We start from the raw sequence: 12,357 nt of genomic DNA, 5'->3' as shown, positions 1-12,357 counted from the left end.
TTGTACCATACTCTTGGATTATTCCTAGTTGTATTGTTCAATTTAAAAATTTTTAAATTGATCCTATTATTCTTTGAATTATCAGATTACATGAGTACAAATATAAGAATGATCCAACTTTAATTTTATAATTAGGATTTAAGTCAGTTTACATTGATGATAAATATTTTTAAAGTTCAGCTTTTTTTTCACATTTAAAATTGCTCTCTGAATCATTGACGCAAAACTAAAGGGCACAAATATACTATAATTATTCAGGTTATAATTATTTTAAACATGTATCTTTTTATTTTACTTTAGACACAAGCAGCATCTCAAGAAAACTTAGAGCAGTTAAGAGAGAATAATAATGCTTCAGTAAGAAGTCAGATGGAACTCAGAATTAAAGATCTGGAATCTGAACTCTCCAAAATGAAAGCTTTTCAAGAAGATTCTAATAAAACAGAATTGGAAAAATATAAGCAACTCTACCTCGAAGAACTAAAAGTTAGAAAGTCATTGGCAAATAAACTGAACAAGTAAGTCAAAACATAGAATCATAGAAAATAAATTTAAATTTAGCTCATTAATTTGCCTCTAAAGCATAATTTTTATTGAGCCAGGTTCATGAGATTAGTAGGAAGTGAAAGCTAACTAGATAGTATAACTTTGGAAAATGATGTTAGTAAGTGAAGTCACCTTTAAAATGTTAGTCCAGTTTGCATCTCCCCACCTTTTTGTTGGTTTTACATAACTTATTTTTTATATTTTCATATATTGGGTTGGCCAAAAAGTTCGTTTGTGTTTTCCCGTAAGATGTTACTGGAAAAACCCAAACAAACTTTTTGGCCAACCCAATAGTTAACCTGATTTAGTCTTTAAGCTAAGTATTTTTGAAACTTTGTAGTTTAAATAAAATTTCTTGTTGGAATTCCCGTAAATAGAAATATTAACGAGTTTAATTATTTTTTGGAAGATTACAGCTTAAACACAAAGCGTCACATTTTAGCATTTGGTAAATTTACTTTCTTGATTATGATCTTTGGTATCATCGCTAGAGGGCGCCCTGAGACAAACTACTGTATTTGAAGGTTTTCTACTTTACATAAAAGTCATGCTTGTGAAATAAGGGGAAGGTAACAGAGGGGCGAAGGGCCGTATAATTCACAAAGTGTCTAAAAATAACACAGTGGCCTGCGTGAGGGGGTGCGTGGAAGACCGCAAGGGCAGATCCCACCCCCAGTGCCTCAGTAACAGTGTTACCGGTACCTGTCTGCAGCCTGTTAGGAACCGGGCCACACAGCAGGAGGTGAGCAGTGGGCGAGCCAGCAAAGCTTCACCTGCCGCCCCCCATCGCCCCCCATCGCTCGCATTACCGCCTGAACCATCCTGACAGCCCCCATACACCCCCATCCATGGAAAAGTTGTCTTCCACGAAACTGGTCCCTGGTGCCAAAAAGGTTGGGGACGGCTGCACTAGATCATTCCTCAGTGCCGAATGCTTAATTTCTCTGAGGTAATGAGTGAAATGTGTATACAGGGGTGGTGAAAGCAAATGCTTGAAAATGTCTTTAAGGGATGGTTTGTTTTTTCATCCCTGAACTAGTTTACTAAAGGTGGGTGTCTAAGTGCAGGCATCGCAGAAGGCAGCGAGCGTCACCTGCTAAGCCGTCTCCGTCACTGACACCATTTCTCTCCTCTCCCGACTTTGACTTACTTGTTAGTTCAGGATCCCCCAGACACATATATACTTCTTTGGAACAATTTTACACCTAGAATTATTTATAGTAGGTCTGCTCTGAGCCATTTTCAGTGTTAAAACGTGGTTTAATGGGACATTCCATTTACTATTATGGCAATTTAAAAAATGCAAATCATTTAGGAAAAATGAAATGAATGAAATTGGTGTTTTACCATCTTCCCAGGACTAATGAGAGGCTGGCAGAGATCAGTACCAAACTACTGGTGGAGAAACAGCAGAACAGATCTTTACTCAGCACTCTTACTACGAGGCCAGTCCTGGAGCCACCTTGTGTAGGAAGTCTTAATAATAGTTTAGTGCTCAATAGAAATCTTACTCCAGGAGAAAACTTAGAGATTTCTACCTCAAGTTCACGCCCTTCAAATAAGAGCATGGAGATTTACTTGACCAAGGTTAGTGATATTATCCCTTTCTCCTTGGGTTTCAGATTTCTGATAATGATTCTTGTTTTTAATTTGGTGAAATTCTGAATTGCTTATTTGACTTACACACACGAAGTAAAAGCCATAATTAATTGTGCTAATAAAGAGACAGAAATTTTATGATTTTTTTAAAGTCCCTGGATTTCTCATTTTCAAGAGAGATTTATCATTAACTTTATTCAGTAAATGCAATTAAACTGACAAATTTTAAATTTCTTGAAAAACTGCAGTTAAATTCTATTTTAGAAATTAAATATTATTGCCTAATAACCAAAGATATACTTTCCAATTGATTTCAGTTTGACAATGGTTCATAATCATTTTCAAGTTTTGCTGCACCCTAGTTTTTCTACCCCTAAGCATAAGTGAATGATTGGCATCCAAATACTTAACCATATATGGATATTTTTTTTATTTAAAGGAATCCTAGATAAATCCTTTTTGTGAATTAAATAGACTTGTAGCACTAAATAGTTAATTTTTGTTTTTAAGTTAAAATTTTTTGTCATTTTCATACATGAGAGTGCATCCTTAACTGCTGTTTTACTTAGAGCATTTTTATTGAATTTTTATAAAATGTCCTGCTGAGCAATTGTAGAACATTTCTAAATACGTAAATAAAGCAAATATTTAAATTTTTAAAATGAAGTCCACTTATCTCTCTATCTTGCCATCACCTGGATGAATGATGACTATGATGGGGAGTCTTTAAATTGCAACTAGTTTTCATTGTGTATCATTGTTATTAAAATATCCATCTCACTCAGTGCACAGGGGTTTATGGTTTTGATGGTGTTTTCATGATGTTCTTGATGCAGAGAAAAGTAGCCCTTGTTAAATGAAGTCTCAACCTTTGGCTTCACGTCGTAACAAATCATAGAAGAGCAAAGCTAAGGTTGCTTAGACAGTGCTGTGGCTAAATTGGGTCTAAGTGCTTCAGAGCCGTGAAACTGGACTCCAGGGTCAAAAAGAAAATGCATGTCAAGCCCTCTGTCACTTGCCAAGCATGATGTAAACTTAGAATGTTCTCATGAGTTGTCACCCAAAAAATCAGACAATGTATCATTTTACAAGATGAAGATGAAAGAGTGTGTGAATGCAGAAACAATGTGAGAGAAAAATTTCTGCAGGAAATTTTTCCTTTAATTTTTTTGGAGGAAAGAGGTGTTTATTTTTTTAGTAATTCTAGATAAACCGAAAAATAGTTTATTTTAAACTCAATGTTGTAGTTACTAGGTATACATAGTTCCCTTGTGGGGTCTTTGCCAAATCGTGCTGGTTTTAATAAGAGAGATTGAAGAGCACTACTTACTCTATCAAATGCAAAGACATGTCTCCATAATCACTACAGAATGCCGCGGAAGAGTTATTATACAGTTGTTGTTCACATAATTCTTAGTAAGACTTACAGAAAGAAGGTGCCATCTGGAATTGCTAGGAACATAATTATTTCTACTAGGAAAACATAAAATAATACTATGAGAGGTGTTAACGTACTGTCTAAAATGATAGAAAGGGGTGGGTTTTTGGATGGGACATTACAAAACAATAGCCTTCTAAAGGTTTTAGCTATGATTCTACAAAGTAAAATGTTAAAAATGGCATTAGGATTGCATTTGTTTATCAGTCTCCTTTATTTGCAAGGTTTTAACATTTTGGACTATTCCTACTGTGAAGTTTTATCTTATTTAGCATTTTCCCCTAACTTTAAGGAAAATAATTATAGCAAAGTACTACTCTAGGTCTGTGGTTTCAGTTGCGCTGCTTGTAGCAGCAAGCTTTCTCCATGTACCTAACGCTTAGATTTATTACCTCCCTCACCAGTACATGAAGTTCAGTCTTATCAGTTGATACCATTGTGGGGGTAGGAGATTACTACATATCTGTCTTGCTAATTTTACCCTCAGTTTTCACATTCTAGTTAATTCTGGGATGTTTTGTCCTATATATCAGAAGTAATTTTACAGTTTTTTTTCAATTGTGTTATTTAATTATATTATTATAAAATACAAAAAGTTAACATTAACCAAAACAGCTACGTCACTGTTAGATTTTCTTGCACATAGAATTTTTTCAAGAACTGAAAACTTAAAAATCTATTCCAGACAATTTTATGACAGACACAATTTCACTGGTTTAAAGATTTTTTTATGTTCAAGAGTTTTTAGGTATTTGTGTGCCAAACACGATGCACGGCCACAGTAGTTAATAAATGCCCTTTAAATCTGTCTTAAGTAGGAGGACTACATTTTACATTGACTGATTTTGGACTTTTGGTGCATTACTGACACTTTCAAGATTTTTCTAATGATTTATTTAAGTAATTTAAAAAATTGCTCAAATGTCCATTCAGTTTAGCAACTCTCTTTCTAAATGTGGTCATACAAATGCACTGAAGCTAAAACAATTAATATTCCTAAGACTTTGACTTTTTATATGACACAACATTTTGTGTCTCACCAGAATATTGAGTCACATTTCTTTTAAAAAAATAGGCCTCCTGTTTACATCACCAAGGCAGCGCCTATCCACTCTGAGTTTTAACTCTAATCAAATTACCACAGTAGTTAAGCTAGTTTCTCATAAGGCACAGGCAGAGTGCAATAAACTTGTTGATTGTCTCAGTTTATTATATCAGTATAATCCTTCTTGTTCCCACTTCATTTTGTCCACATGGACAAATAAGTAGGCATTTTATCTTTTGAAAGATAGAGGTAATAGTTCAACTTCTTAACAGTTCTTTTTCTTTCATTCACTTTTTTTCTGTACTTAGTTTTTCAGCTCCTTGATCTACAAATTCTTCCTCAGTTCTCTCTGCAGCAAAATACATGTACTTAATATCTACAGATTGCCAAGTGTAATTTCCTTCATACATTAGCCTGTTTACAATCGGATAATGAATGGAAGTGGTTTAAATGACTTGATTTTATTCCATTTTCATGACATTTAAAATGAGTGATATCAAATTTTTAAAGTATCAATAATTACTGAAAATAAATTAACTTTGGAAATGAGTGTGCGTGTGTATGTGTGTGGTGTGTATATATTTATCAAATTGGTCTTAAAAAGAGAGTGCAACATGATTTTCCAGCCTGCAGTCTCAGATATAATTTAACAGTAATACATTATGGTTGGGTGAACGAACACATACTTGTGCTTCATATTGTTATTGGCTTCACGACGTTTCTTTCTAAAATGTTCCTTTCACCTCTCCCCAACTTTATAGTGGGGGTTGTTTTGAACAATGTACGTTAATTATAGAGTCAGGGAAGAAGAAGAAAACGTTGCCTCGGTGTCGTCTGGTCCTCTGCCTTGTTGGAGCTGTGGTGGGTAGGTGGCAGACGACACTTCTCTTCCCCTTCTGAGTTCAGCACGCGGGAGTCAGCAGCTGGAGATCAACTAAGGAGCTTTGTTACTGACACATAACTAACGAATTGGAGGACATGCTTTAGGTGTGCAGTCACAGTGGGCCTCGGGATACTTCATCCCAAATTAGGCCTAAGGGGAGGAAGCAAATGCTTGACCCCTCCCCAGGGCAGGCTGCTTACTGCGGGCATGAGAGCAGACCCCAGTTCCCGGTGCTGAGGGCACACACACCTTCTCAGAGAAGAGATTCGGAAGCAAGCAAGCACTTCTTAGTTCCTTCTCCCAAATTCACCCATTGGGTAAATCTCCCCTCCTCTCGTGAGGAGGGTAGGAGTGTAAGTCCTCACGTCGCAACTTTAGGCCAAGGAATTAGCCTGTAATTTCTGACTGGATTTAAATTCTAATTGAGATTACACTCATGGTTTTTGTACATACAAACTAATGATGAGAGATTGAAGTATGCTAGATGGTAAAGAGAAATCTGTTTTGTGTTTTAAATTTTGCCATAAATAACCCGCAACGTGGTTCATTTGTTGACTCATTTCGGTAAACCAAGTTTTATTTGGAGGAAACGAATATCCTTTTAAAGAAGAATCTCCTCAATTTTGGCCTGTGTGATTCAACTAAAGATCTTCTCCTTCAAGTTCCCTGTCCTTTGGTTAAAAAAAAAAAAATCTGTGCTTTATAAATTAAATATATTGACTGCTACTAATAGGAGTTATGATAATTTATTCTTGTTCATGCCTTTAAAACATAATTTAGTTAGAAAGCTACTATTTCATGTCTCATGCATCAAATGTTATTGAGCTACATGACAAACTTTTACATATTCATTTTCTCTGAGTTATAGTTAAAAATCTATGTGTTTTTTTTTCTTAATCTGAGAAAGTAGCTGGCATAGAACTCTCTCTAGACTCAGAAGGCCGTTGGCTTTGTGACACGTTGGCTTTGTGACAAAGTCTCTCTGAGCCTTTGTTACCTCTTTTGTAAAATTAGGGACTTTGACTAAATCAATGACTCTCATACCTTAAAAAATTTTTTTTCAAGGAAAAGAACCTTTCTTTTTCTTTTTTTTTTTTTTTTTTTTGCAGCATGCGGGCCTCTCACTGTTGTGGCCTCTCTCCCGTTGCGGAGCACAGGCTGCAGACGCACAGGCTCAGCGGCCATGGCTCACGGGCCCAGCCGCTCCGCAGCACATGGGATCTTCCCGGACCGGGGCACGAACCCACATCCCCTGCATCGGCAGGCGGACTCTCAACCACTGTGCCACCAGGGAAGCCCCCTTTCTTTTTTTAAAAAAAAATTTTTTTTGCATGAAACTATATTATATAAAACAGAGACAAATATAGAGCTTTTTAGCTAACGGAGTGGCTGGAGACCCTGAAGCTGTGACTTCTTTGTCCTTCAATCCTGCAGTGTCCTCAGTGGGACCTTCCATTTCTATGGGACATAGTTTGGAAACTACCAGTTGTGAGAGAATCCTTCTAACTAAAAATCTTTAGAATTAAAACTTGCTGATATATTGTTTTCCCGTGTATAATTTTCACACCTTTCTGTGTTTTTGTTAAATGGAAAAGTTTAAAGAAAAATGCAGGTGTGTTCTCCTTATTCATGTTCGACTTCCAACTACTTCCTCCAGCTGAACATGATCCTCACCTAGAAATCAACATGAGGGTCTCGGAAGTACATATTGAGGAAAAGAGCTTTTGGGGGAAAAGAGAGTAATCTTACACGGGTCATTCCCTAATTCAACGCGTGTAAAAACGTGACCTACATTTTGCAGTGTTTATTAATGGTAATAAAAAATCATTTCAGTAAAGGCTTCTTCCTTCATCTGTTATGAATTATTAATTTCACAAAACCTGTCTAGTAATGTTGTCACATTATTCATTTTATAGGGCCTCTCTATAGTGCTGTTGTCAGAAAAGTGTTACGGAAAACAGTCTCTGAAAATATTGGGAAACCTGCTAGCCAAAAAATTTGTCTTCGCACCTAAAATTTACAAAGGCGTTGGCTATCATGATATCATTATCATCACCGTGTTTATTATGTTCAGTATACTATTTTAGACCCTGTTTAGTGAGAGGGTGCCTTTTTTTTTATAAGAAAGATTTTTAAAAGAACACTCTAGGTGGAGACACTTGTAATACAGTTTGAAATGTTCCCACACATTTCATAATTAAGTAGATAACTATAATTAGTCAAATGTTTCAAAAAGTTGGCCCTAATTTCTAGAATGGAAACAAAGTTACAGTTAAAGAATTATGTATTGTTTTCCTTGTTTCTAATTCTAGAAAGTCATGAATCAGAAACTGAGTTTGAAAACTGGCTCTAGCCTCTACTTTTCCTTTCTTCAAGCAGATTTTCTGAAATACATGTTTTAGTCCTAATATAGACAGCAAAATACCTTTACTTAATTTTTTGCCCGTAGAATTTTGACATGACATTACAACAGAACCATTTTCTTCATTTTATGTATTTAAGATTCTATGTTGAAAAATTATTACCATAGAACATACCTTAAAATTTTAGTTTTATAGAAGTGTAAGAATGGAAAACTCATTTTAAGGAAAAATCCATTAGAGTAAAAAAAACTGATTAAACTTTTATAAAGAGCAATTTTTCTAAGAATTGCAAAGTAATGCATTCATTGTAATATATGACTTGAATCGTTTAAACTTGTTTGTACCAATAAGATCAAATATCACCCTCTGAAATTAGGTATATTCAATAGACTGATATTTATTGTACTTTTTATCAGATTAATCTAAATAACATTACATATATATGTTCTCTATTATCTAAAATCAAAATAAGTAGGAATTTATTTTATTTTATTTATGTGATTATTTTTCTATTTAAGCAATCCTCAAATTAGGTCTAGTCTCTAGAAGTATTATTTAAAGGCCACATTTCATAAGTTATACATCATTCCTACAAAAATGTCTCTTGTCTAACTTAAACATAAATAATATTTGACTTATTTCAGATGCAGCAGGAGATGGAAAAAAATATAACTAGAGAACTAGAAAAAGGTATGTTGCCGAAATGTATGAATTAAATTTAGACATTGATTTTGGAAATAAACTGTAAATATTCAGTAGTAAATGGCATCTCTTTCCATTGTTTGGATGACAGATACTATTGATAGGCTAAATATCTTTTCTTATACATATCTAATGAAAACTGTGAAAGCATGAACATTCATAATGAAAGATATCCTGATTCCTCATTTATTCATCATGTTCCATAGCTTTAAAAAAAAATCTCAAAAAGCCTATGTATTTCTTTTTATTTCTGGCTGTATCCTTCCTCTACTTCTGCCATCCCTGTGGAACTGTCAACCTGCACACTGACACTATTAGGAAACATGGGGTTCATCAACTTCTCAAGTTTCTGGCAGTGATTAAGGCCAAAAAAACCAGACTCAAGCAGCCACGTTCGTGTAGCTGTCGCTTAGTGGCTGGCATTAAAATTTCCTGTCATTGACTTTGTCATTGGTTTATCTTTTGCTCTCAGGAAAAATTCCAAATTCCTTATATCATGGAGTAAAAACACCCAAATCAGTTTGGGTCCTGCCATAGTATTCAGCCTTATCTCTTTACTACCTTCCTCTGCCCCTTTGCTCTGCATCTAGTCAAATAGACCGCTTACAATCCCACAGGTGCTCTTCCTAACCTATAGTCTTTGTATGTGCTTCTTCCCTCCATCTCCCGTACTTTTTCCTTGTCCTTCAGGTATCCACTTACTTACCACCTCCACCAAAAAGCTGACAGTATTGACACAAAGCTGGGTGTCACTTCTGAGTGTTCCTTGTACCCTCTTTGATACCTGTCATAGTATTTATGACTCTGTATGGAAATTGCCTGGTTTTTCTCCAGTTTATAGTATATGATTTTTCAGGGTGGACTGTGTTACCTTCATCTTGTAATTTCAGTGCTTGTCACAGCACCTTAGCAGATGGTTGTTGAGTAAATGAATGAAGAATGAGAAAATCAGAAGCTCTGATACTCAGCCACAAGAGCAATGAATTCATCGTGCAACCACGGGCAAATTATATAATAGTAATCTTGTATTTTGTGTTATGTCGTGTATAGATATCTTTCATTCTTCTGAACGCTTAGAAAGGTCTCAGCTTTTTTTTTTACTAACTTATATTTAGTCAACTCAAGTATTTTAGGTAAAGAATATAATCCTTTCTTTTTCTTTTCAGCTGCTGCTGAATGTGAATCTGGATCCTATAGAGCTTCTCCTCTAGGAGCTACTGATGAGTCAAATCTAAATCAGGATCTAGTTTTGAAAACATCACAAGAATATGTACAGATTTTGAAGAAAAATTATATGATCTAAAAGATAAATAGTAAAAATTTCCCTACTGGGTTGTTTGCATAACATTTTAGTTGTTTCCCATTAAACGTGATGTGAAAATCTTTATTAAAGGAAAATATTTTTGTATTAGATGTGTATGATGAAAATTTATATAGTATTTTAAACCATGTTTCTCTGCATCTAACTTACTTTTAAGCAGATTTTGTGAATCAAAACACTGTTGAGTTTTACATACTCAAACTGAGCCCTGATACCAGCACCCAGACAACCAAACTTGTCATTAATATATAGTGGTGTTGATTGATAGCTTTTTTGTATTTCCAATTTTATCACTATATATAGACCTAAAGATTTAGACAGACATCATTTGGATATACTGCTGCTACGGCTATTGTCAATGTTTGGGTTTTTTTTTAAATATTATTTATTTATTTTTGTTTTTGTTTTTGTTTCTTGCGGTACGCGGGCCTCTCACCGCTGTGGCCTCTCCCGCTCCGGAGCACAGGCTCCGGACGCGCAGGCTCAGCGGCCATGGCTCACAGGCCTAGCCGCTCCGCAGCATGTGGGATCCTCCCAGACCAGGGCACAAACCCGTGTCCCCTGCATCGGCAGGCGGACTCTCAACCACTGCGCCACCAGGGAAGCCCTATTTATTTATTTTTGACTGTTGGGTCTTCGTTGCCGCATACGGACTTTCTCTAGTTGCGGCGAGCGGGGGCTACGGGCTTCTCATCGTTGTGGCTCCTCTTGTTGCGGAGCCTGGGCTCTAGGCGCGCAGGCTTCAGGAGCTGTGGCATGCGGGCTCTAGAGCACAGGCTCAGTAGTCGTGGCGCACAGGCTTAGTTGCTCCATGGCATGTGGGATCTTCCCGGACCAGGGCGAGCCCGTGTTCCCTGCATTGGCAGGAGGATTCTTAACCATTGCGCCACGAGGGAAGTCCTTATTGTCAATGTTTGATGTATTACAATTGTTATAGTGCCATAAAACTTAGTATATGTAACTTTAAACACTCATTCATAGATCTTTCCTCATGGAGAAATAAAATTTGCCTATGACTTTTCACCTTTTCTATTTATTTACTTACTTTTTGGAAACAGTCTTAAAATTAGAGAAAAGTTCCAAGCACCAGACTCAAACAGACATTTTCATAAAACTACCATATCTTCCATATATTCTCCTAATGTAACATTTATCTTTCCTAAACGTCATTTGTTCTCCCATAAGTGCCCTTCCCTCCCCCCACCAAGAAGTCGTTTTTCAGATGCCTTTCTCCTACTCCCTGTCACTTAAGTACTATATAAGCCCCCAGTTGTAGGCAGCCCCTCAAATCACGTTTCTTTGTGAACCCCTGCATGTAATCATACACAGTTAAATGTTTTTTTCTCATGGTAATCTGCTTTTGTCAATTTAATTTGCAGATTCCCAATTAATGAACCTAAGAGGGTAGAGGAAGTGTTTTCCTTCCCAACAATTTCAAGAGCTAAAATGTTAGTAACTCTTACTTACATCCTTTATTCCGTTTTCTTCTGTCCTTTCAGTGTACTTAGTTGGCAGAACTCTATAAGAGATTGCTTATCATTCTCCCCACTTACCTTCACCCAGGCATCTACGTGCTGCTGAAGAAAATTATTCTACTTTTATTTAATTTGCATCTTCTTTCTTCACAATGTCGATTTCAAATCTCCTCTCTCTGTAAACTTTTCACCCTGTTTTTTCCCTCTCATGTGTACCAGGCAATCTCATTTCCCACGACAAACTTCTTGAAAGATTTGCCTGTATCCCCACCCACTCTAGGCTGTCTTCTCCTTCCCCCATTCTCTCAAAACTACTCCGAAGCCACCGATGACTTCCACATCGCTGAATCAAAGTGTCACCTTTCCAGTCCTTGTCTAACTGAATTTCTCATTCCTCTTGGCATTCAGCATAACTGACCTCTTTGAGACACTCTCCTTTTGGCTGGGCTTTTAATACTCTTTAATTTTATCCTGAATGCACGCACAGCGTATTGTGATCGGAGACAGAGTTCTTATTAGTATCTCACAGTAAATACACAGGCCTTCCTCCCTCGCCCAGGCCTGCACCTGGGGCAACATGGCGAGAACAGGTCAGTTGTTCTAAGCCAGCAGGTGAAGGGCGGGAGGAAACTGGTTTTCCCTGCTGCTTGTGAAGGGGCGGGAGTTAGCCGTCCTCCTCTCCTGGGAAGCATCTCCTCCTCACTCTGGCCTTTAGTATGTAAGTAAAACTGTTACCCACCCCAACAAGGGTCCTTCTGCCCAGTGTCGCTCCCACCAGTAGAATGAGTTGGGTTCAGAAGCGAAGGAAAGCTTTACTCTTTGATCAAAGACTGGAGAGGCACAAGCTCCCGCTCAAGAGGCCGTGGGCGGGGCTGCTTCACAGGGATCCCATCAGCAGGGGAGAGGGTGGAGTTCTCGCGGGGCAGGCGCAGGCGCAGCTGCTTCCCATCGCAGGGCCCACGTGGCCCGCCACTGCCATCTTGAA

General features: G+C 37.1%; 1 protein-coding gene across 10 annotated transcripts in view; it reads left to right on the top strand.

Moving 5' to 3' along the window:
* ANKRD26 (ankyrin repeat domain 26) overlaps positions 1 to 9,987 on the top strand; it is a 92,452-nt gene extending 82,465 nt beyond the window's left edge. For all 10 annotated transcript variants that reach the window (XM_027121657.1, XM_027121653.1, XM_027121649.1 and 7 more), the window contains 4 exons: positions 301 to 518; positions 1,905 to 2,133; positions 8,519 to 8,564; positions 9,743 to 9,987. In XM_027121657.1, coding sequence (XP_026977458.1) covers positions 301 to 518; positions 1,905 to 2,133; positions 8,519 to 8,564; positions 9,743 to 9,879 — 630 coding nt within the window. In that variant the 3' untranslated portion in view covers positions 9,880 to 9,987. The remainder of the gene's footprint in view (positions 1 to 300; positions 519 to 1,904; positions 2,134 to 8,518; positions 8,565 to 9,742) is intronic.
* The last annotated feature ends 2,370 nt before the right edge of the window (positions 9,988 to 12,357 follow it).

The sequence above is a fragment of the Aethalodelphis obliquidens genome, unplaced genomic scaffold (genome assembly GCF_003676395.1).
Source record: "Aethalodelphis obliquidens isolate GAN/ISIS:26980383/991018 unplaced genomic scaffold, ASM367639v1 scaffold23, whole genome shotgun sequence".
Classification (NCBI taxonomy): Eukaryota; Metazoa; Chordata; class Mammalia; order Artiodactyla; family Delphinidae; genus Aethalodelphis; species Aethalodelphis obliquidens.
Note: the sequence above shows the minus strand (reverse complement) of the source record. Positions and strands in the feature narration are given on the sequence as shown.